Below are 27,160 nucleotides of genomic sequence, written 5' to 3' on the forward strand. Positions count from 1 at the left end.
GATGATCGGCTGCACATAATATTCCCCAACGAAATCGAAAAATAAATCCTGATAAACTCTTTATAACAACTGAGATAACTCGTTTCTCGTTTTTCTCGTTTATCTTTTATCTTTGTAATGCTTCTTAGCACCGAATCCCTGTGTTTGTAGCTTCAATCAGAAACAATCGCGTTGGCGCACGCTCTCTTGTGTTAAAACTAGGTTGCTAAACGCTTTCACGAAATTACACCGAGAGAAAAACTACCTAAAAAATATAAAATATTTATTCGGTGAACACTAGTAACACCAGGGCTGCTGGTAGTAATCAATCACTTTTTAATTAAATGTCGTATTTATAATGGACGATTAATATGAGCCAATTCAATTGAAGGTCGTTTAATTGACAATTGATGTCAGTAGATCCAACTGAAATCCGTTTGATTGACGATTCGTTTCAACGAATTCAATTAAAAACCTTTCAACTAACGATTGATATGTGTAAAAGGAATCAAAGATCGTTCAATTAACAATTGAACTTAGCAAATTTAATTAAAGACCATTTAACTGACAATTAAACTTGGCAAATTAAAGGTCTTTAATTAAATTTGTTAAGTTCAATCGTCAATCTAATGGCCTACAATTAGATTTGCTACGTTCAATTGTTAATTGAACGATCATTGATTCCTTTTACATATATCAATCGTTAGTTGAAAGGTTTTTAATTGAATTCGTTGAAATTAATCATCAATTGAAAAGTCTTTCATTGAATTCGTTGAAATCAATCATCAATGAAACTTTTTTCCATTGATTTTGCTCGGATCGTCAATTAGTTAAATCAAAACATATTTGTTCGAATCAATGATTAAATTGAGATAAATTTAATTGATTTTTTTTTTATAAGTTTGCTAATAACATATTTATTTACATATTCTCTTTCTCTTATAAAAATATATATTTTTCCACTAGAAAAAATATTTTTCAAATAAGGAAATATACATTTTCTTAAAATCTTAGCTTTTCATGAAAGCAATTGTTCATTCTATTTGAAAAATAGAATTAGATTTAAATAAATATATTACTGGCATATAGATATTTTTTATTTTTTAAGTAATCTTTTTTTCTCAGTTACGATTTGTTCTCCGCGATTTTCGATCGTCTAATGTGTTTTCAATTAAATAAATTTGTTCAAACCGCAACGATCAAAGGCGGCGATCGCGACAACGTGACGATTATAAAAAATCTCGAAAGAATCTAGCCGCTCAAAAGCGCCGAAGTTGTATCACGCGGACAACTTTTCCCATTAGCAGCCAAGGAGAAGAGCGGACGAAGACGTAAGAAATCTCACTTTCCCATTCAATTTCGCTTTTTCCTTCCGGTAATGTAATACGTGTCAACGGGTTGATCGCGTCCGCGGCTACAGGAGACTCGCAACCCACAGCCGATAGGACATTACGGACATTCGCGCAGGCGTCGTTGGCGCGAGGCCTTTTCGCCGCGAAGCGGAGACAAGTCCAGGTGGGAATTCCGCGAGAGACCAAGAGAGGGTGAGCGAGCGGCAGTCGGCGCCGAGCCACCCTCGCGCGATCCCGCGCGCGTTCCAGTCCCGAAACAATCGGCCGCGATACAGGAATCCACGACGAGCGCGATCTCGCAAGATGATCCTCGTGCGCGACCCTAGATCGACTGTAACGTAAGAAGGCGAGTGCGTCCGCGAAGAAGTCGATTACATCGCGACTGAAATTCGCCCGGCACCGGGACGGAAGCACGATACGGACATTTACGAATTCCACGAAAGAATCCATGTGGTCACAGCATGGCCATCATGCAGTCCTGTTGCTGTTGGCATTCCGTACGGAGAGGCAGTTTTGCATGTGCAATTTACACTGGAGTAAGTATCGCAGTTTAATGGCGAGTGCGCTTACGCGAACCGTTGACAGTGGAATTGAACCGAAATCACACAAGTCGAAAATCGAATATTAGGTGAACCTTCCACGTACGTTAAATCTATCGTGCCCATTAAGCTCGACGAAACGTGAATTCTAATTTTCCTACTAATATTCATAAATTTTCATATGTGACTGTTCACGTATCTACACACAGAAAAATATATACTACATTTAAGGAAATGTTTTAAGATGTTTCATACAAGTTTATATATTTGCAAATCTATCATACGACATACATGATAAAATCATCATAAACATCAAATTTGTACAAAATACATTCTGAACCCTAGTAGATTTAGCGTTTTAATCAAAAATATTAAATTCAAAAGAAAAATTTAGTTTGCTTACATGTTTATTTGCTTACTAGAATTAAACCAACTGTTAAATAACTGTTAAACCGAATAAATTCTTCTTTTGAATACATTACAAGACAATTATTACTTAAAACAAAGGAAAATAAATTGAGTAATCGCTTTTCTTGGCAGTAAAATGATATTTTTCTGTGTGTTTATTTTGGCACGAAACGAAATTTATAACAAGATTATCTTTAAACATTTTACACGTACAAATTTTTAAGAAAAAAAGAGAAGAATTGAGCCGAAACCACAAGTAAAGTTAAATATTAGGTAAATTATGCGTGACAAGAACAATTTAGGTCGACGGGATGTGAACTCTCTCTAATTTTCCTATTTATATTTTTGAGTTTTACATTTAACTATTTACATGTTTATTTATTTTTTGCACGAAACGAAGTTTATCTTTAAACATTTTACTCGTATCGATTTTTACCGCTGAAAGTGGAATTGACAGAAACCACGAATAAAATTGGATATTGGGAGATCTGCCATGTACATCATTTATATATAACACGCGAATTTAACTTGTGACGGGACGTAAATTCTAATTTTCCTATCAATATTTTTAAGTTTTATGTGTGACAGTTCACGCATCTATCTATTTTGGGACAGAACAAAATTTGTTTCAAGTTCAAAGAATTTTTTGAAATTTTACACGTATCGATTTTCACATGTATTTAGTTTCAAATGGATATGAAACTTCAGCTCTTGCACTATTAAACCTCGCTCTTTACGAAAAGAGAACAATTTGGTTGAATTAACGTGACAATTAATGAAACGCATTTTGTTTGAAGAAAAAGAATTCTCATTAATTAAATTCGCTTCTAACAAACGGAAATTCTCTTTCCTTCAACAAAAAGACGTTTGGTTCGTCCATTGTCACGTTAATTCAACCGAATTATTATTTCTTTTTCGTATAAAGAGCGAAGTTTAAAACTGCAAGATCTCAAGTTTCGTGTCATTTGTAGCTAAATACGCGTAAAAACGGCACATGTAAGATGAGACAGCACGTTGAAAAGCTCTTTAAACTTAAAATGCGCATAGTAAAGAGCAGCGACAATAGCAAATAATTGTCATAAGATAGCAGATTATTACATCAAATAAAAAAAGGTAAAAAAAAGAAGACTCTTTAATGTGTAAAAAAGGGAGACGTTCTAATGTGGAGAAATGACAATTTTTGTTACTACTTACTAAATGGGTTATGCGTGTTTGATAAACGAACAGAGATAGATACGCGTACGCTCAATGCTCGACTCCACCACTTTTAGCACACTGTCATGCGAGAAGTAGTAGTGTGAGTCAATATCGGAGCGTACGCTTTAGAAAGCGTAACGCTCGATTAAACTGTGGCGTGTCAAATAACGTTCAATATTCTCCTCCTCGTGCGAGCATGTGAAAATATAAAAAACATGTAAAAATGTACGAAGGATCCAAGGATCCTGGAAATGCGTCCAACCGCACGCATGTTGAGAAGTAAATCGTCACGCAAGCACATATGCGCATTTCGTAATATAATTATGTAACAGAAATTACGTAAATGCTCTAACGTGCGACATACGCGCCAAGCCGCCCATAAATCAAATTTAATGAGACCGTTGATTGAACGCAACGAAAAGTGTTTAGAAAAAACGGCGAAATCGACTGGTGGCTTTCGTGCGGTTGATGCTAAGCGACAGTTTGCCCAACATCTTTAACAGCATATACTGTTACGCTTGATGCGGTAAAGCATCACCGCGTAAGTACCGCTTTAAAACTTACCTTGTTAGTTACCTTATTAGTAATGAGAACGTCTACGATTTAATAGACGCATTCTTAGCAATAGAATTTTCGTCAGGTGTGAAAAAAGTGCTTGGGAGATATCATAAAACTATCTCCGACACGTTTCTCTTAATATTCATCCTAAATCTTGCTTCATTTTTTTTTATTTTCGCGTTATTTTACCAACACTTTATCTAACAACATTGTACACGGAAAAAAAAGAAATATTTAAACTGTGAAAAATGATATGTTAAATTTAACACATTTCACATGTCCTAATTTATCCACTCTAATTTTTGTGTTAATTTAACATAAGACAAGTGTGTGAACAAGTAACGCAAATAATGCGTCAAAAATCGACACAAAGGTGTTACACTTAGACACTATTGTGTTGTATGAACACTTAGAAATGGTGAATATATGAACTCAATGCAAATAATCAAAGTAACACAAGGACATTATGTTAAATTAACACACGGGTATGTAAAAAATTTAACATAAAAGTTTTCATTTGATTTCAACACAAATGCAAAATATTTTTGTATCGTGTAAGAAACAAAACACATTTACTCTAGCTTTCAATAACATGTTTGCTTATACCGACATAAAATACAAATATTTTTCAAATAAGCAAAATACACAATTACCTAAAACCTTAAGAAAACCTTTGCTTTTCACGAAAGCGATCGTTTATTCTATTCAAATAAAAGAATTTAGATTTAAATGAATATGTTATTATAGTATACACCGAATAAATATCCTTTATTCTTTAGATATTCCTTCTCTCAGTATAGAAACGGAATTATTTATTTGCAAAAATATATCCGTAAGAAATTCCAAATATTTTTTACCGATTTCTTGATCTACATGAAAGATTCTCTCGAAACGCGAGATCAATACTCCCGCATCAATGAACTAACGAATATGTAGTATCAGTGCTTCATAATTTAAAAAATACACGTGTCGCGCGTTTCTCTCAGCCATGACATATTCGCTCTCCGCGTTCATAAAATGGAGCATCGCACAAATACGCAAAAGTAATTTATGACTGGTGATTGTATCGAGACAATGATATATAAAGGTTTCAAGGATGGATTCACGGCGGCTGGAAAAAATATTCGCATATTCGATATTTTTTCTGTTCCTCTCTCCCGGGATACGGAGGAAAAAGATTGCCACATGTCCTTATATTGAACTATAATATTGAACGTACATAACAAGAAGCATGAAAACATATCTGAACGGAGATTTCTCGACGGAATTTTTTCTTCTCGTTTCCGCGTAAATCGATGACGAAAGGAACGGAATATGGGTGAGTCGTTGCAAATTTTATACGCAGAGATACGTCGCGCACATGGCGCGTGATTATCGGGCATTTTATCACTATCGCAATTGACGGTTTATTGATAATAGAACATTTCGTCGCGGACGCTACGCATCTCGGTTGCATCGCTGAACCAGCTAACAACTATTGATCAGCGTATTTTTCTGGGAACGCGTATCAATTCCAATGAAATGCGTGCTTTTTTGTGAATGCACTCGATGTTACACATTTATACGTATACGCTTCGCTCGCGTACTTGCCCGCGAAGCCTCTATTTTGCACGACAAATTTTGTTCGGCTGTATTTTCGCGAAACGGCTGTGTAACGGCTCTAAAAAAACAAAAAAAAAAAACAAAATCTATGTATTGGGTTGATCCATAAATTTGTGCGTATTTTTGTCTAATTGACATTCACATGTTGCTTGATCACATAAGTAAATATGTTATTATTATTTACCGCGCAAATAAATATCTTGTATTTTTTTTATATTTTTTAAGAGGATAGTTCCGTACGCAGTTGGCATAAAATTGTTGCGTAATTTCTGTCGTATTTCGTGCATTTATCTTCGACGCGTATAGTAAATTATTACTAGATTTATTTCTAAATTGCGCTGCTAGTTTAATTGCATACTAGCTTTATAAATTGTAGATAATAATGCCAACGTGTTGTTAATTAAATACATTTTTTTTCAAAATGATATCAGTTTTAATTTTGTTAGATAAAATAATACGACAGAAATTGTACAACAAAATCTATACAAGAAAAATATGATAGAAATTGTATAACAATGTTGTATGCATATGTTTTGTACATACTCTGATAGTTGACATTTCAGAGGATATTTGATGATAGTGCGTTTAAAGAAGCATAGTTATCTTCTTCCGACTTGAAAATAAAAAACAGTAACAAATTTTTCCGGTCTATTATGTTTTCTTTATTTCTGTAAAAATTACAAGAGTTTGGCTAGAAGTTTGGTCTCACGATATTCACCTGACATTGCCATTTCCAATTATCATCTATTTCGCTCATTACATCCCTCGACAGTATAAACTTCGCTTTTTTAGAAAATGTAAAAAATCACTTGGAACGTTTTTCTAGAAAAAGTACAAGAGTTTTACGAGAGGGGAATTATAAAATTATGCAAAAGATCGCCGAACAATATGGCGCATGTATTATTGATTAAAATTGTATTTAACAAGAACAAAATGCACTTGAGTTTTGTTTAAAAATCCGAACTTATGAATTGACCTAGTATTTTGCGATATCGACAAAAAGTTTGGATTGCCAACAAAGTCGCCAGAACATCCGACGCTTAACCGGAAGACTATTTCGTTTTTCGAGTTTGATCAACAACGCTGTTTTTTCGATTTTTTGCCGTTCTGCAAACAGGCAGTACGCTTTTAACCCCGTAAAAAAATACCATAAAATACCAGGAAATACTAGGAAATATACGCGGTGCATGTTGTTTCGCTGTGTTATAAATTATATATTGACAGATGAAATATCTAAAAACTAAGAAATATTCATTTGCTGGACACCAATGGGGGCATATTTAATTGATAACTTCAATAATATATTGAATCTAAATTCTTTTATTCAGATAGAACAAAAGATCGTTCTCATGAGAAGCCACGTGTTTTAAAGCAACGTGCATATTTTTAATAAAAAAATATTTCTTCTCGGTGTAAAAATGTGTATACCTAAAGGGACGATGTATATTGGTGCGTGTGCAAGTAAATTTATTATTATTTACCGCGCAAATAAATATCTTTTATTAATTTTAATTTTTTTTCTATTTTTTTCCTTCTCAGTGCATTAATTAATTTAGTGGAAAATTTCACCGATATCCGTTTCAGTCTCCGACTTGCACAGCAAAAATCACAAAGTAATAAAAAACGTGTTTCTCAATTCAAAATTTGCGATTCAAACATCGCCGCGACATTTATCGCAATTCCCGCGACGAACTACCGCTACATATTTTTATCATCTCACGTGAAAATATCCGCCACATGTCTCGTTATTGAATATTCTCGTTGCACACACGTAACATGTAACATGGTATCAATATGTACTCATCGTAAAAGTGCTGTCTGTTCGCGGATTACGACGAAGAGCTCAAAGATTGCAGTGCAGAGTAGCGCAAGAGCATGATATTTGCATGAGGAGCAAGAAGAGACGGAACGAACTTCATGAAACTATTATCCGATGAGTTTGCGCAATTCGGAAATCTTGGGAATGAATGATACTCGCGAAACATCTCCAGCGCGTAAAAGTTGCGCGAAAGTCATACTACGGGTCTCCGCGAGGAAAGCTACGGCGCGGAGGAAATTAAGCGTGTCGGATAACCTTTGTCTCATAATTGCTAAAGTTAAACGGAACGTAATCTAATCGCCGTCGTTAACCTTCCGCCGATCCCTCGACTATCTTCCGGGCGAAGAAACAGCTCTCCCGTGCCGCGCACTTTAATTCGCGCCGACACAGTCAAAACTTGACGCGCTCGCGGGAGAATCTTATTCTACCGCGGATCAGCGTTATCATCGTCACACAGTTAGCAGACATTTCGCGGATATTCACGAATAAAAGAACCGGGGAAGAGAGAAAGAGAGAAAAGAAAAAGCGTAGACGGAGGAGCAAAGTGTGCACCAGTAAGCCGACTCCATTAATTGTTTTATTAAGTCCTAAGGCGTAGATTATAGAACCCGATCTCATTACACACTTCGTAATGGCATCGATTCTACGACACCAAGCTCAAACCGATATCTGATCGTATCGCTAACTACCTGCGATAATTGGCTGACTCGAAAAGACCGAATTATCCAACACGTGCGTCCTGAATCAGCTCCCCAGCCTCGATTTGCCTTCCTCCCCGGAAGTTCGTCGCGCGAAAATTTATATTCTTGCGCTATTCGGAAATGAATTACTAACTGGAATTAGAGGACATTGGTTTGTCGATGATCACACGGAAAAAAAATATGGTGCACCAGAAATACTATTATTTCTGATTATATAACCAGAAATACTTAGTTGTGAACAACATAGTTGCATCACTTCTGGTTATCTTTGTGTATGGTAAGTATGACTTGATACGATTTGATACTTATTTTGACACATCGACTACACAGGATCCGCAATCAGAAATTGGTTTGAGTGACGTTTATCGTGAATACTCTTGGTTTGAGCAACAAGATATCATTTCACTGCTGCAACACCAATAATTCAACAATTGCTCTGGGGTTGTAGCAATATAATTGTTTTGTATTTTATCACAGGTTGGAATCTGGTTGGCACAACCAGATTTATATGTGGACCAACCATACTATTTTTTTCCGTGCAGAATTAATGAATAGCGACAAAGTAAGGTAATGGTTTTTCCGGAATTTCTTTTAGGAAAACGAAAAAATCAAATATCAAATTTCTATATATTCCTTAAACTTTACTTAAGAACATATTTTTATTGTCTAAGTGACAAGAATGCTCTTCTTTAAAAAAAAAAGGAAAAAACGCATATAAATGACCTGTAACCAGGATACAACAGAACAGCATTTTTATGTCACTTAGACAATAAGAATATCTTTTTAAAATAAGACTTAAACAGCAAGTTTAACGTTACATAATTTTCTCATTTCCCCATAAAATATTCTGAAAAAATATCTTTTTTTCTCTCTCTCCTCTTGCGACCTTCCAGACCAGAAGATACTCCCTTAAAGGAAATAAATAAAATCCAATCGAGAGCGACAGTACTTTGTCAAGATACGCGACATGACGCAACAAACGAGCACCACGCTTCCCGATTGATATCTATGGAAGTCGCCAACCTCCGAACCGTTTTTATCGCCGCTTAAAATTTAAAAGCCCGCTCGAGCCGCATCGCTCTTGATGGATTTATAGGACGAGATTCGAGTGACCATAAATACGGACCCTGAAACGTAGGATCACACCGCGCAATATGCCAAGTCGGTAGACTCGAGGGGACTAGAGACGCGGCGAAACGGACGGGACGGAACTGTGAGACGCGTTTTTGCCTTTTTCCCGCCTATACCGGTCTCCGGTGCACGGAGGTTTTAGCGGTAACAGCCTTCGAGCCCTTTTAATTTCGCCATGTAGCAAGTTAAAAAGAAGAAAGAGATAGCACGACTCGCCCGCGGTATCTGACCCGAGGCAATAACGGGGAAATTTGATTCGCGACTTTATCCGCACGGGGTGAAATTAATAACGCGCTCATCTCGCTCTGATTTCGCGATACACGCCACTTAAAAATAACGTCTTTCCGTGAAAAACACGGCCGGTGTTTAATTTGACGTATAATCCGCCTCGACAAATATTTGTGCAAAATATCATAAATACGCGAACGCGTATGAATTGCAGATTTATTCATAATTATATATGGTGATCGTGTCGTGCGTAACAGCTTAAATAATGTTAATTCCGCGGAACGTTTGGGAGAAGCGAGAAACACGCTCACATTTGACGCAATTTTCTGAATTAATTATTTCAGCAAAATATTACGAGTAACGTACATGTACCCGTATGCGTATGTATGAGTCGAGGATTTATTTATCATTTTCAAATTGACCACTAGACCGTCAACGCGCACAGATGCTGTTGTACACGTGCGCACATGCTGCAATCGAAATATGCTTTCAAATGAAGAATATATTGCCCGTATAATCCTTGCAAAAAGGAAATGCTAATATTTTTGTTTTCCGCATGAAAATTTAAGTAATAACTGTAGTAACTATATTACTTTAAATAATAACTGTATATATACAGTTGAATAACAACATATTTTTACTCAAATATATCACGTTTTTATTTATTTTATTTTATATTATTCTGTTTTTTTTTTTTAATTTTTATCTCTGCACAATGGAACTCTGCATATATCACTTTAAATACTCAGAGTGTAAAAATACAAAAATGTATACAAAAATTGTAATTTTTGTTATTTTGTAATATTTACTATCTTTTCCTTTATCAAAGATAACAAGATCATATATTTCCAAAACAGTACAACTTAAACTAAAACTTAAAACACTTCCAAGCAGTAGAATAACGTCAAATGATATATTAATGACATAATATTGACGTTAGAGATATCATTAATTACTAAATATTAAAATATCCTATTAAAATGTCTTATTAAAGTGTCATTTGATGTCACCACGTTTGTTTGGTTTACTTTTCAAAATAGAGTAACTTTTGATCCAGATTCTGAATCAATACCAAATTGTTTGTGTGCATATTCTTAGATGCAATATAGATTTATCTCTAATTTTTTCAAAATTAGATTTTTTCAAAATTTCTGAAAAGTTGCTTTTGAAGTACAGACAACATACCCTTAATACGAACAATCGAAAAACTTCCGCGGTTACGGAAGAAGAAAAATCGAGAAAATCCAAAGTAGGACCAGATAATTGTTCTTACCGTCTCGGCGTTTCTTCAATTTCAATCAAAAGAAGTTTCATTGTTAATTTAGATCAATGTTGATGAATTTAAATGGTCAAAGCGAGACGAAAATGTCATACAACAATTATGCGCTTCTTCTGTATCGTCCACGCGTATAAATTATATATAAAATACATAATAATATTCTCTAGACAAATAGCCGCGTGCGAGAGTAGCTGTGATCAATCATGTAACAATGTTTCTTTCATCGTTATCATGACGATTTCAATATTCTCTTTCCGTTTATTTAGCAAATAAATCTTAATTGTATCAACGCGCGCGCGCGTATCAAATAAATCGCAGAAAAGAAGCTAGACGATTTGTTTTCGGAATGCTGGACTCCCGCTCTAGTCTTTCGTTTCAAAAATAACATAAAACTCGAGGTCTCAGTATTTACGGCGTTGCCGCGCGTAAGATCGCTGTAAACAATGCAAAAACAACGCACACCGGAATATGACGCGGCGCACGGTTACGGAAATGCAAACACACCTCTGTATTGTGTAACGTCGCGATCTCGCGCAACATGATAGCAATATATACATTATACAGCTTTTCATTTAATTTGAAGCATCAAAAGTCATACGTCATACAATCTCTCGCGCACAACTCGTCGCAGTATTAATTAATACCGCGTCGCGTATAAGTGTTCTCGAGCTAGACTCGCGAATGCTACGAATAAACAACCCGAGCCAACTCTGACCGGACACCCCGGGGAAATTCAGCCGCCTAATAGAACGCAGTGACCATCGTTTAATCCTTTCAGCCCTAATTTATTTCGAACCTCGACGAAAAGTTCTATGCCAAGTTTATTTTTCAATTCGACACACATATTCAAAATAGCATATTTGCTGCTCGAAACAATCAGGGAATAATTCACCTAACTGAATAATTCTATATCTAGATTATTATAATAATAATTATTATAATAATTCTATATCTAGATAATTCTAATTCTATATGTAAGAAGTTCAATATGTGCTCTGAATGTAAATATGAATAGTAATAATGAAATAGTAATATGATATAATATAAGTAAGTATAGAAAAGATTAATATGTAATGTAATTATAATGCAAATGTAAAAGTGCAATAATTTTTATATAATATATAATGTAAAGAGTAGTAACTAAAATTTTAAAATATTCCTTGAAAATTAAAGTAAAAACACGAAGAAAATACTAAATACCTAAAGTATGATGTGTATTAGTATGTATAGGTATAGATAGGTGTGTATGTATAGATATAGATATTAATTTATTTATTTACTTATTTATCCACACACACATTTTTGCGCGATGATAGAATGATATGTAAGAATAAAATATATATCACATATGTAAGGAAATAACATGAATGTAAAAATATGACATTTTATAAGCGAAGGCACTTCAAACATTGTTTAAAGTATTAAGAGAAACGATACCATAATTGTTTCGAGTAGCACATATATCAAAAGATGAATCAAAATTTGTGGCAATAGCGTGGTGATTTTAATCCTGGAGCAGTCGCGTGAATAATACGTCAACCAACCTTTGTCGATATCGCTGTCTACCTTCCTTTCTCCCTCTCTATTTCTCTATTAATAAAATTCGCAAATTTGTATAATCTCCCATGAACTAACGTTGTAATATCGCATTCAACAAACGATATAAATAAAGAATATTAGTAACAAAAAAAGAGCATATACTGAAAAAAAAAGTGAGTGATCTAAATAAAGTTATTTTTGGCCTCAACCATATTTTTTATAATAAGATAGTAATAATAATGCAGATTAATATAATCCGCATTAATAATACGAATGCGAATTAATAATACTATATTATTATAATAATATAGTAAATAATACGTATACAAGGTTATTATCACTATTAATATTATAGTAGTAACAATTATTGCAGTAACAATTTAATAAAAAATGATTTTTTATCATAATTCATAGTAATTATTTCTCTATGTGATTATAGTTATGCATACCAAACTTTGATCCCAGTATATGCGAAACTGATCCAAAAGAAATAATATATATTTCAACTGAAATTCAACCTCTATACTAACGCGTTTATATTTATCTTTGAAATATGACTGCTCGAGGACTAAAATGAGAAAGAGAAAACCAACACCTTAAAGTTATCCCCATTTCTCACTCACCGAAATGATGGAAGTCGAGGTCGGCTATATGTGGATCTAAACATAAAGATGATCATCTTTGATTAAAATTAAGTTAGATTAGGTTAGGTTTGGTTGATCAAACAAGTATGGCGTGGATACGATCCTCCGCGGTCGTAATCCAAGTTATTCCGATAGTTGGCTGTAACGTCGGATTTCGACCGTAAAGGGTTAAACACAGGAATATAGAGAGCATGAACTCACCGTCGAACCAATCCCGTTTTGCCCGACCCGGCTCCTCCGGGACAGGCATCCTCTGGAAACTATGGTAGAACGTTGTAATCACCAGCACACGCGACCGCGGCGCGAGTATCGTCAAGTAATAACGAACACTGACTATCATACGCGGGGACATTGATCAATTCCGCAGGACTTACGTGAAAATAGCGGACAGAGTACCGACGAGCGACTCCGTCAACGCTCCGCGAAGGAATGCGGCGTACGCGAACCTGTCGAGCTCCTGCATGCTTTGTTGATGTTTTGTTGTCACGCCGAAAGACTCGCGACGCCGGACACTCACTCCCCGAATTTTACGATGCTCCATTGTAATCATCGACGTACGCGGCCGCGCGACGGGTGTGTCGATAATTGACACACACATGGAAACAAGGAAGGACATGGAAGGACGCATTTCGCGAAACTGACGCAGAAATAACGAGCAGCGCTATCGCCATAAACGACGTCCTCAACTCCCCACAAAGGAATGCGACGTTCGCGAGTGTGTCGATGACCTGCGTGTTTTGTTGACATGTTTTGCCGCTCCGTCGAAAGACGCACAACTCGACGCGCCGCCGAATTGTCGAACGTACACATAAGGTGTTGTCACGCAATCACTCGATATTATATTATCTATTGTAGTATTTAATTATCGAATGCGTTCTGATATCGGTTACGGCGATTTTGCACTGTGCACAGCTGTCGATTGTCGTACCGTCTATCTATGTCTATGGTTTTGTTCAATTAGGTTATATTAGATTAGGAAAAAGTTTCGGAACGATTGACGAAGCTTATACTGACGTCGTTTGCGCGACTCATTCATAATAAACATGAGCATTAAGATAGAAGAGATTAATAATAGAGGAACGCTATGAACCTCAATTTCAGCTTCCATTTTGCAATAAAGGGCATGATCTATCAGCCGTTGTGATCTTTGACCCGTCCGATGCCGCGTTCACTCTGAATATAATTGCCAATATGGTGCGCAATATCGAATTCGATCGATATCGCGTGTTTCGATAAAACTCCCAAGGAGAGTAGTTTCTACTCTTTTTGAATCTTATAGTTTTGTTTAAACATTTACAACGAATTGTGACTGAATATCGCAAGTTTTAAATTCATATACTAAAAAAATACTTGAAAATTTATTTGTGGGATATATAAAATTTATTCATAGAAATAAAATATACTTTATTATAATATGAATAATATAATATACTTTATTTTCCAGAGAAAAATAAACTTTATATCCCTCACAAATACATTTATAGGATATATAGTTTATTTACACTGAAATAAAATATACTTTATTATAATATACTATAAATAATATAATACACTTTATTTCATAGAGGAAAATAAATTTTATATCCCATGATTAAATTTTTAAATATTTTTTCTCAGTATAGTTATTTTGGAAAAATTCGCGTATCTTGTTCCGTATTTATTCCTTTCTTGTTTCGGGGTAAAATATTATAAATCACGAATCGAAGGTACATACTGAAAATATCATTCTATTGCTAAGGAAAGCGATTACTCAGTTTACTTTTCTGCTTTTAACAATAGTTATTTTCAATAAAAAATATTTTCTTAATAATATTCTTAAAATATATTTGTCACACATATTTTAGAAAAGGTCATTAACATTAATATTTACTTAAAAATTTATCTTTCTTTTCAAAAATTTTATAAAACTTTATAGAAAAAAAAATTAGTTTTACACAAAAAGAAATATTTAAAAACTTTTTGTGGAATATAAAGTTTATTTCTGTGAAATATTTAATATTTCTGTGAATATACTTCATATTCCATAAATAAATTTTCAAGTATTTTTTTCTCAGTATACGTAGTAAATGAACCGAATTTCTATTTTAATTTAACATATGTTTCATTGAAATACTAAACTTATTAGGACTCAGAATAAATGTCATGTTTATGATGAACTAATGATAGATTTATGGATATATAAATTTATAAAATACTTCAAACACATATAAATAACGTTCACTTAAATGTACTATATATTCTTCTGTGTATATTCGTGACTCTTTACTGTGTCGTTCGCCTACATGTCGAAAAGTTCGTTTTAATAAACAAATTTGAATAGACAAGTGGAGAGATGATTATGTAATATATTGATCTCGTTTAATATCGAAGCCTATACAGGATTGAATAGGACCGGGAATATTTCCCCTGCTGATGGCACCTGAATTAAACTAACTTGGATTATTACAACGTATATACGCGTCCTTCCGCAAATTGGCAGCAGAATTGCCCCGAGTGCTAGCGCAAAATCAAATTATTCTTTAGATATTGAACCGCCATCACCTGTCAGTTGTTTTTACTTCCTATTTGCGCAATCAATACCGCGATGTAGTTACAAGCTAAATAACGAGATCAAAAGTCTCTATGCATTTTGTCGTGTAACTTAATAGACGATATTCAGTCGCGATTCATTGCGAAAATATATTATTAAAACGAGCAATTCACGTATGTACACAAAGTTATGCAAATGACTTACTATTCGATGGATCGATAATTATTACAAAAATTTTCAACCGACCGCATTCGTTTCTAGCTGCGCGTTTCACATCACTCTCAGTTAATTAAAAAAACACGCTCTCACTTTTTAATCAAGAGTGATGAGAGTGATGGTGCGCAGCTAGAAACAAATGTGATTAGTTGAAAATATTAGTTTAAAAACTATCGATCTACCTATATGATAAAGTATTTTTGGGACTAAGATACACTTAAAAAAAACCGACGTTATTTACCAAAATTCGGCGTCGCGTATATTTTTGAAGTCATATTACTTATCTATCCTTCTTTATTACACCTCCTTCTCACCGAATTTCCAATTAATAAATTCGACGATCGTCCGATTACACATAGAAAAACGATTAGTCACAAGAACAAAAATAACTGTGTTGTAGAAACAGAGACAGCTAAATATATCGCTTTACTAACGAAATTAAATTTATCAATTATTTAAATTTCGGCGCTACGGCGAAAATATTTTTGCTAGATAGAAAGATTCCCAGTTAACTTGTTCTTTTAAATTGCTCTTTATACTCGTCGAAACATGAAACTCACGCTTCGCGTTGCAAATCAGAACACAAACTGATGCCCACTTTAACGCGACATAAAAGCAGATGTACATACGTGATTACGCTGTCTGACTCTTATTCCACAGAGTAACAATTTTACGTTCATCGAGAGCGCGATAATTTCCCCTTTCTAATGATCTTCATTTCAAGTCGCTACGACGTCTACGAGCGGAGTTGTTAACGATAGTATTGATCCGCGTGTCGATCGCCCGGCGTTATCGTGCAATGAACGCGAATAAGTTAGTGAAAGGAATGCGGAACGCGCGGCTGTGCTTCCGGTAAGTCACCTTCAGCAGTACGCGACGGCACGTAGCGCACGACTCGCTACCCCTCCCCCCCCCTTCCGCGATTCAGATAAGTATAGTCACGCGCTTCCCCCCCCCACTTTCTCTTTCGCGCCGCGGCGTGCTCTGTACATGAGTACTGCTGACACAGTACGCCGGCGCGAGAGCAAGTGCATGAGCGTTGCACGAGCGCGAACTCGAACCTAGACCTAGGGCCCTATTCCGTAACTACTTATCGACAATTGTCGGATCGGTAGATGTCGTTGCGCAGCTTTTCTACGGTATAAAAAAGCTGCGCAACGACGTCTACGGATCCGACAATTGTCAGTAAGTGGTCAGTAGTTAGGCCTGATCTACAATAGATATAGTAAGGAGTAGGAGTAAGAAATAAGCAGTAAACAAATTGACCAATTCCATTCCCACGTTTCAAAAATAATCGATTGTAATTGGTCTGTTTATTTACTGCTTATTTCTTACTCCTACTCCTACTCCTTATTCCATCTATTGTAGGTCGGGTCGAAAGCATCGTCTACAATATGCGGAGTAAGCATTTATTATTTATTATTATAAAAATAATCGTCTATGATTGGTTAATTCTTACTCCAAGCTTACTCCGCATATTGTAGACGACGCGGAATAGGGCTCCTGATGTCGATGTCGCAGCTTTAAACGACTATGGCCCAATCTATGCTGCGTTCGAAAACACACACTGTGTGCACATTACTAGACGATAGCCGTTGGAGTGAGCGAAATACAAGAGTGAAATAAAAAGAGAGGGAGAGTACTCGAGTGACGTTTCCGAACGCAGCCCTACAATAGATGGAGTAAGGAGTAGGAGTAGGAGTAAGACGAAATGGAAATAATTTATTTCGCTCACTCCCTTACTCCAGCTCTTACTACTTAATTCAGGCTTACTCCATGTGATGTAGACGGGCAAACTTTTATTGTATCGGACCAATAGCTCGCGAATAAATTGACGTAGCGCGACACGAGATGAAAAGAAATCTCTCTAACACGCGTATCTGTACCGCTCTTTTTGATTTCCTTTTTGGAAGAGTCGAGTATCGTGATCGATTGAAGCAAACACAGTCGAATACGAATAACACACAATCTGTTTTACTTTTTGTGATTGATAAGTGCGACGATCGTGCGATTCTACCACTACTCGAGTGAGTCGATCTTAATAGCAAGTGACGCCGGCTCGACACGTTGCGACAAATACTGTTTACATATAATGACATACAAAGAGATTACTGTTTAATCACGTACTTATAATACGTCTCGACGATCGCCCATCGCTGCTTTCGACACTCCCGATATTTATTTACGCGCGAGACGCACTTTCGATATGACAAAAGACACGTCAAACGCGGAGCGATATCGATCAATATGTTCATGACGGTTGTCCGACGCAAGAAGGCCGAAAATAGCTATGCAGTTGATACGTACGTCACAAGTTCGTGCGCGAATGTGTCGCTCTCCTACGATGCCTTCTGTATACTCCTCTCTCTCTCTCTCTCTTTTGGTAACAGACCGAGGTTACCTCGCGATAACTCTAGCATCGTCTTTATCTCTTTTTCCCTCTGATTATCATCGAATTTCTAATTGCCAATTAATAAATACGACGATTCTATCATTGCTCGAGTGAGCCGATCCTATAATAGCAAGTGTAAGAGACGCGACAATCGTAACAAGCATCGCTCACTTACACTGACAAACGCGGAGATTACTGCCTATCAACGTACTTACAATACGTGCTGACGATCGCATATTACTGTTTCGACGCTCCCGATACTTATTTACGCGTGAGACTCACTTTCAAATATGACAAAATGTGTCAAGCACGGAGTGATGTCGATTGATGCGTCCATGGCGGTTGCTCGACTCGAAAAGATCGTAGATCCGCGCGCAATTGGCGTTGCCGCGCGCCTACAATGCCCTCTGCACACTTAATACCGCGCATTCGATAGATCGATATAGATCGATATATCATCTTACCATTCGAGAGGTCGATAGTTATTAAAAATATTCAACCAGCCGTTTCTATGTGTTCAAACTTATTCGAACGTGATTTCTTGGAAAATACCTTAGAATTATTTCCAAGGAGCATCAAAGAACATCTATTATTCGGAAAATGGCATTGTTAAATTAACATAATACACATCTTTTAACGTTGAGTGGCGTTAGGCAGAGACCTTAGGCGCCTATAATTATATATTGAGAAATAGAGAGAGATACGTCCGTTTCTAGAGCTAGGCTTTTCTCATTACTGTTAATTAATTTAGAAAACACATCATACAGGCGTGAGGGACGCGTAGCCAAATACGGGATGCGGCTGCCCGGAAACTTTTAGCAACTATCGATTTATTGATGTTAAGGCAGCCGCAGAACCGAGTGCAAGGCATATATACATCAAATGTTTCGTTTAAACAACCGAAGCGCATAAATATCTCTATTTGGAATCGGAATGTATGAAAGGCCGATTAATTAATTAGAGCTTTAATTAAAATTTTTGCCGGATTACATCGCGCGCGTTAATAGACTTTGAATTCGCGTTGCGCTAATTACCAGGCGAAATAATACGAGATCTCGCAGCAATTTGGAATTCTCGCTTCCAGATGTACTTCGCGCTACTGGCTCTGACTACTTGTATGGTCCTATTGGAGGAGACTCAATACTTAACGGGGAATCGCTCTCTGCCGGAGTCGTCCAGCGTGCTGGAGCCGGGAACCATATCGCCGAGTAAGTTTACACATCGTCGATTGCATTGCGTGTGACGCGTGCATTGCGTAGGACGTTATAAAACTCAATAATGAATTGTGAGTTGACGCGGGGGCATTTTAATTTGTTCGTTGTAACGGGGGAAAATATAGCTCTCTCTTTCTCTCTTGGTATATCACGCATGGAATTGTGTACGAAACCATTCTCGTGTCCAAGGAGTAGTCGGCTTCGCTTAAAACGACATTTGCTTGTATTGCTTCAGCAACAGTTCGATTCAACGCAATGCTGCTTGTCTGCTCCTGCTGCGGCGTGCTGTGCAGCCTCCTTCTTTTGTACGGCTTATTGAAGGTAGGGCCAAACTTCGTAGCAATCAACATACCGTTTAATAGCATTGTTTTTCACGTAAAGAATTAATTCTAGAATCCTAAACATGGTAAAAACATAGGTAAAATTTATCCGGACGTTCTTAAAAATATATATTTTTTTTGTTATAACTTTTTTCGACTTCAGTGAATCGCAATAACACTGGTAGATTTATATTCTTCGATGTTTTCTACAAGAATTAAAAAAGGATCAAATTTCGATCATTTTTTCGAAAGTTATAAGCAGAAAATATGCTGGGTAAAATTTACTTTAAAATATTTAGGATTCTAAGATTAAAACAAGAAATTGCGCGTAGGAGATTAAGTTGGAAATGCTGTAGAATTTCGAACTGCTTCTTTTTATAATAGACAGATAGAGTGTCATACATTGAGAGAAAAAATATCTAAGAAAATAAAAAATGTTTACTCGATGTGTGTGTATGTTGTGTGTTGTGTGGATATTAATAACATATTTACTTTTATCTAAACTCTTTCATTTAAATTTATTTTTAATAAAATAAAATTTATATTTTGTAAATAGAATGAGCTATTGCTTTTTCATGATAAGCTAAAATTTTTTTCAAGAAAATGCATATACTTTCTTATTTGAGAAATATTTATATTAATATGAACAAAAATGTTATCGAATAAATATCTCTCATTTCTCAGATATTTTTTCTCTATGTATCAAACGCTGCTATTTATATTAGATAGAAAACGTGGTGAAATCCTTATCTTATTATTTTCCAAAAGAATGCTCTTTCTTTTCCTCGTGGCAATTAAATCTAACCGATATATTTCGTATCTGTACATTATATTTGTACAAATGAGAATTTCACGTCTTATTGCTTTACACACCAAAAATCATTCGTCTTCCTCAAGACGTGGATTCTCTCGGGCGTTTTCACGTTTATTATATTTGCTACTGAACTCAACGCCGTGAAAACGTGGTGGAAGATACTTTCGCTTCCACTTGGAACGTGATGAAACAGCATTATCGCTGCTCCCGAATGGATCGTATGAAAAGTTACAGGTATGACGCAAACGCGTTGTTCCCAAGAGGTATATGTGCCATTAAACGCAACGTAGAATGGACATTTGAATAAACGATTCATATATACTACTGTTAATAAATTTCTCGATACTACGCATTATTCACGGAGATCAATATACAATATATATTGGTCACTCGAACGTGATGACGAAATACGAAACGGAAGATATATATATATATATATATATATATATATATATATATATATATATATATCTTCCGTTCCGTATTTTGTCATACACGTTTGAACGCAGATAAAGATAAAAAATCGGAAAAAACCCATTCGCACGGTTCTTATACCGAAAGAAAAAATCGATAGATACTAACATGGATAACGACACACTATAAAATTTACTTATATTATACTATAAAATATATTATTAAATATATTATTATAAGTTATATTATTTACTTATACTATAAAATATATTTACTTATACTATAAAATATATTACTTATATATAAAATATTTTTCATTTACTTGTATATTTACTTATATATTATTACTTTATATAATATTACTTATAAAATATTTTTCAAATAAGAAGATATACATTTTCTGAAAACCTCAGCTTTTCACGAAAGCAATTGTTTATTCTACTTAAACGAATTTAAATCTAAATAAAGTCAATTAATAAAATTATTGGCATCTACCGAATAAACATTTGTTTATTTTTCAGATATTTCTTCTCTCAGTGTACTTATTATAATTAAAACTGCGCGACACGATTGCGTAATAGACATAACAAGCGTATCGATTTTTTATTTTGGCCTCCCAATTTCTTCCGATCTTATTTGCACTTAAATATCTCGCACAAGTTTTTATATATTCTCCCCATCTGTGCGATATCGACAAGTTCTTTTCTTATTATCTAGCAGGTTTTTTTCCATAACGGCTTGTACATATAGTAGTCGACGATAACGCGTTGTATCATCCTCTTTGCGTGCGCAATATTATTACGAGTGATAACAATCATAAACTCACATAGGCGAACGAAAAGAGGGAAAAAGAGCAAATGCACGTTAAGAATTTCATTATTCTGAGTAGCTTAGACCATGACGAATACCACTAATAAAACAAACCATAACACTTTCACGCGCGACAGGCACCATAACTGTACATTCGTGAATGCTAATAACAGTAGACGCTAATAACGAGCTTTTCGAGGAAGCTTCCCGTAACACACAAAAAGTGTCACTAATTTAAAAAAATCAACGAACAAAACGTACCGGCCGTGTGTTTTGTTGTTTGCCGGAAATTTCGTGCTAATTTCATCGCCATATTTCCCTTCGTTTTATTATTTCAAAATTCGCGAGATCGCGAATCGCGGGTTATGCGAAAATGCGTAATATAATTAAAATTCTCGAAATTCGCGAAATATTGTGTGTCTGATACGGAGCGAAATTGCGCAATAGAAATTTCACAGAGAACACGTATGCATTTCACGAATGACGCTCTCATTCCCGCGCAAATAATTGTCCTCAGGATCGTAAAATGTTGCTGATTCCATGGATCATCGCGGTGATCGCCTGCGGTTTCGTCGACGTAGCACATTCTCTGTACCTGTTTTTCGTTACCGTAAGTATTTTTTGTAACATGCTCTTTCGAGTGCAACTCTACATAGTAATCGTCGCAAATTATTTAACATTAACTTGATAATGATTGATTTGTTTATCGGCCAACTGAGAGCGATAACGCTGATATTCTGCTCGAGTTGCGATATCTCGTAGAAGTAAAATATAAATCAGAGATTAGACAAAAGATTTAACGATATAAATTTAAATTAAATTAAATTTAATCAGAATTCATGATATTAATTAAATTTCAAGATATAAAAGAAATACCGGAAAAGACACTTGTTTTGTAATTACACACTTCTTCCGTGATATATGAATATGATTCGCTGTTTTTACTGTATAGAAAATCATTATATTGAATTTACAATTAGCACAACGAGTCACGCCGTATAAACTTGCGTGTAATAAAATTTTTCGTTGGGCAATTTTGCGTAACATGGAGTTATATTTAAATTTTCCACGGTATTATGTAAAACATATTTCCCTATTTTTCATTTTCGTTCTTTTTCTGTTTCTTTCATTTTTGTAATGCCCGAAAGTTATGAATAACGGCTGCTTAGAAGGCCCGTAACTATTTCAGGAAGCGATATCACGCTACACGGAAGATATCAAAACTAGAATTGACGGTCTTACAGAATAAGCCGTGGAAAATTCGAAAATGCATTTAATGTAAAGCATATTTGCGAGGCGCTGTCAAACTTCTCGAATGCGTTTGCGCGCAGCTAATTGTTACGAAATTGGTTTGTTACAGCCCAACTTCAACCCGACAACGGTTATGTTGTACACATTGAATTTCTTCCTTCTTTGCTTGAACGTAAGTGTTCTCCGTCCAAATTTAATTGCACATTCGTCACGGTCATAATCGCAGAAAGACCGCAAAGAAACCATCAAAACTCGAAGAATATCCACAGTCCCCTGTATATAAAAAAAACATTGTGTGATAAGATAATTCCATCTTACAAATGATAACATTAACATATCTTACAAATGATAACTTAACTTCCTCACAGAATCTTAAAAATAAATTTGAAGCGAATTAATGTCAAGTAGAAGCCGACGAAGGAGAAGACAAATAATTATCAATATTAACTGATTATATTACTTATTGATCAATCAAGTGATACAGATTATTATACTTGGGTATTAATTATTATATTTCCTGAGTGACCTTTACGATTTATTTATTTTCGTAAACATTACTCGGAAAAATTATATATAATTATATATAAATATATATGATTATATATGAATTTTGTCCATATAACGTAACTTATCTAATATATGATCATATCTAATTATATATGTTTATATATAAAACAAAAATTGTCAAATGGAAAAAGGAAAACATAATTTGATTCGATTAAACGTCGACATTATGGGCTACCATAAACATAAGCATTTACTTCAATTGTATCTTCACAATAGTATTCTTTTCAATGTCAACATATATAATTATATATGATTATATATAACCATATATGGGCAAAATTCATATATAAACTTTTTTTCCCGAGTAGACTGCTCACGTAAATAATCGTGCTTTCCATGAAGCGTGTCACAAAATGTTTAAAATAACTTTGAAGCGAATTAACAAGTACACGCCAAAAGAAGACGAATAATTATTAATACCTGTTAATAAAATATTACGTATTAATTAATCGAATAATATTGATTATTATACTTTCGCAAATGTTCTTTAATTCATTAATTTTCGCAGACATTAAATCACTCAACGTAGATAACTGTTTTACAGGTATATTCGCTGTTGTGCGTCATCTCGCAGTACCAAGAATACCTAGCTGGTCGCGGTACCGCCGCACACGACTACGAATATAGGGTCAGTATTCCGAAAAGTTCACGAGGACAGAAGCGAGACGAAAGGCTAAGTGAATTACACGTTCGTAATTTTGCTCGCGAAAAGCTTATCTAACAAAATGTAAATATCGTATGAGTGTATCGTGAATGTATTCGGGCGAGATAGCGATTCCACAGATAATTTGCGAGACTATTGTATAATGGGTGTATATGGGGCTCCTCTCTGGCAGTAGTAATAGTAATAGTCGTAGCGATAGTCGTATAGACAGTAGCAAGCAACTCAATCAATATAACAACGGCAACGATAAAAACGAGAAGAGTAGTAGCGCTGAATTAACGGCCAGTTCGCCGGAGAAGTACGATCGCATGCTTTCTAAAAGCTAACGAAGTAATGAAGTAAGGGGATATCCGCAGCAACGTTCATTACCTTGTAATCAATATCCCAAGGAAATCGATTGTACGCCAGATTCCATTGTATCCCTTGTCATTTTCTTTTCTTTATACGTCAAATGTGCACCGCGTAGAATTCCCTCCTCGTACAAATTACATCGCCGTATAAACGATGTAAAGAGAGCAAGACCCGTATTAACTGTTGTTACCTGAAATTGTTTCATGTGAGACACTTGGAGTTTTACTCAAAGTTAGATTTGAGATTTTCAGTTGAATTATATATGTGACATTATATTATTTGTAATTGCGATTCAACTGAAAAACTCTAACTCAACTCAAATATTTTTCATTTAAGAGGAGTTTCAACGACTATACTATCTGTATTAATAGTCATTACTTGAAATTTATCTCACGTGAGATATTCAGGTCTAAATTTTTAGTTAGACTTGAGTTTTTTACTTGAATCGAATATATGCGACATTACATTTATAATCACGATACTGAAAAACTCACATCTAAGTCGATTATTAATATAGATCTAAGATCTGTATCAATAGTTATTACTTGAAAATCATCAAGATATTTACATTTGAATTCAAAGTTTGGTGGGAAGTTGAATCGCGATTATAAGTATAAATGTCACATTGTTCGATTGAAAAACTTGAATCTAACTCTGAATCAAAATTTGAATATCTCACGTGAGACAAATCTCAGGTAACAACTATTGATACATGCTTAAGATTCTCTTTAAAGACTCGAAAATAAAATACAAGCGAACAAAAGCCTGAAACGACTTCCTTGCGATGGTTCCGATGGTTTCTCGCGGAAGACCAAAGTAGTTTTAATCGTTGAACTTCACGCATTACCATGAAACTTATTCGACGCATTCACGTCTCATACAGTATGCTTTGAAGGTTCCAGTGGTGAGATACGTCACTCAGCCTCCGACTACGACCGCCACGTCATGTTTAAGTTCACGAAGAGGAGCGACCAACAACGAGACAAAGGCCACGCCGACGCAAAGTCCCACCGCGTGCCACAATCCTCTCTTGACAGAGAGAAGTCCCACCGGAGGTCGACTATCGAGAAAACACGTGCAATTCCCGGATACAACGACGCCGAGTCAAGTACAGAGGCCAGGTAATGTGCAGTGGTATGCTTTTGTTCCGCGGAGCTATGAGGGAGCTAGAAAGAAAAAAATTACAAATCGATCCGCTGGTGCGAGAAGCAGAAGAAAGATCGCGCATATCGTTCTTTTTGTACTCTTCGTCCTCATCGCGAACGCGCATCCCACAGATCCGTGAATTTTAAAAGCTCAATACCAATTCTCATTGTCATAGCTTTTCTCGCTCGTTAGTGAAAATTGTGATTGTTGCCACGCGCAGTTTCGCTTCTCGTCTTTCTCTCTGTCTCGAAAAATTGTTGAATATATATTGCTATGGATATATCGCGGTGAAAATGTCACGCCACCGAAATGAATTCCACGTAGTTCGAAATATACAGCTGTCGAGGGAATTGAAATTAAATGCTTTCATCTTCTCTGATTACTTGCACGCTTTCACGGCAAAACTATCCAATATAGTGCCGCGGGGTTGCGTATCGGCTGAAACTATCACCGTGTAATCGATTGCACTTGCGTGGAATTTTTTATTGGTATTTCCTTTTCATCACGTCAATCTCTTGCGTGTCAGATATGCCGATCTCCAGCGCTTCTATACTTGTAATCAAAATCTCCAGCTTTCAACGCGTATCCAAAAGCTTTAGATAATTAAAATTAAAGGTGGATGAAATTACGAATCGACGTCTTGGACAACTAACGTCGAATAACGACGATTATAGTCAAAATTCTGGAAAAAAAAGCCATAGTTACATATGACATCGAAAAAACGAATTGCTGCTTCTCTACAATAAAAGGAAAAGTATCTGAAAAATAAAAGAAACATTGATTTGTTGAGTATTAATATTTGCCTATACTAATATGTGTTTCAAATATATATTTTTTCTTAATTGTACATTATTTTCTTAAATATACATTTTTTTCTTAAAATCTTAAAACTTTAGCTTTTCACAAATATTTGCTATTTATTATATATATATATGAATAAAAATATTATATATGAATAAAAAAATTTTATATAAAAAATTTAAATTTAAGTAAATATGTTAGCAATCACTGAATAAACGTTTCTTACTTTTTAGATATTTTTTCTCTCAGTCTACGCTCATGCGACTCCTCTCTCGTGCCTCTGTTTATCAAATTTCATCGTGTAGATAATTGAATGAGCAGACGAAGAGCGCTTTGAGGTATCTGTTGCGTGCATGCATGTTTCAGATATGCCAACAGCAGAGATCCCAACGATATGCTCGCCGAAAATTGAGCGCAATAATGCAAGGGCCTGGTTGCAACCTAATGACGCCATAACGATCGTGGTCAGCCAGTCCTCCCCGTCGAGTGACGAAGGGCGCGTTCATTACTCGTGAATGGGAATGGGCATATTCGACCAAACGCGGAAAATTGTTAATAATTCAAATATATGGGAGTGCCATACGCATCCGTGCGCGCGCGCGTTTGTATGTATGTGTGTGCGCGCGTGTGTGTATGGGTGGGTGGACAGGTGAATGTTATCGATGTAAATACATAGATGGATTTTTTATAAGAA

General features: G+C 35.5%; 2 protein-coding genes across 6 annotated transcripts in view; one reads left to right on the top strand and one right to left on the bottom strand.

Annotated features, from left to right (window-relative positions):
• Nucleotides 1–18,549, bottom strand: part of LOC116852236 — a 58,538-nt gene extending 39,989 nt beyond the window's left edge. The window contains exons 1-3 of one of the 2 annotated variants that reach the window (XM_032832369.1): nucleotides 18,330–18,549; nucleotides 13,178–13,917; nucleotides 12,956–13,011 (exon numbers count right to left, since the gene is read on the bottom strand). In XM_032832369.1, coding sequence (XP_032688260.1) covers nucleotides 12,956–13,011 — 56 coding nt within the window. In that variant the 5' untranslated portion in view covers nucleotides 13,178–13,917; nucleotides 18,330–18,549. Of the gene's footprint in view, nucleotides 1–12,955; nucleotides 13,012–13,177; nucleotides 14,396–18,329 lie in introns of those variants that run through there. The other variant, XM_032832368.1, reaches the window with a different exon arrangement.
• On the top strand, nucleotides 1,524–27,160 carry LOC116852235. Of its 4 annotated transcripts, none has more exons than XM_032832366.1 (8): nucleotides 1,525–1,867; nucleotides 19,199–19,322; nucleotides 19,564–19,649; nucleotides 22,204–22,296; nucleotides 23,047–23,109; nucleotides 24,049–24,132; nucleotides 25,403–25,640; nucleotides 26,833–27,160. In XM_032832366.1, exons 1-8 carry the CDS (start codon nucleotides 1,793–1,795, stop codon nucleotides 26,979–26,981), a joined length of 912 nt encoding a protein of 303 aa, XP_032688257.1. In that variant the 5' UTR covers nucleotides 1,525–1,792; the 3' UTR covers nucleotides 26,982–27,160. The 4 variants fall into 4 exon arrangements, with proteins under 4 accessions (XP_032688255.1, XP_032688256.1, XP_032688257.1 ...); XM_032832367.1 differs by having other exon boundaries at nucleotides 25,415–25,640; nucleotides 26,833–27,159; XM_032832364.1 differs by lacking the exon at nucleotides 26,833–27,160 and having other exon boundaries at nucleotides 1,524–1,867; nucleotides 25,403–25,960.

The sequence above is a fragment of the Odontomachus brunneus genome, unplaced genomic scaffold, assembly GCF_010583005.1.
Source record: "Odontomachus brunneus isolate Ranch 3 - 2012 unplaced genomic scaffold, Obru_v1 Obru_scaffold_208, whole genome shotgun sequence".
Classification (NCBI taxonomy): domain Eukaryota; kingdom Metazoa; phylum Arthropoda; class Insecta; order Hymenoptera; family Formicidae; genus Odontomachus; species Odontomachus brunneus.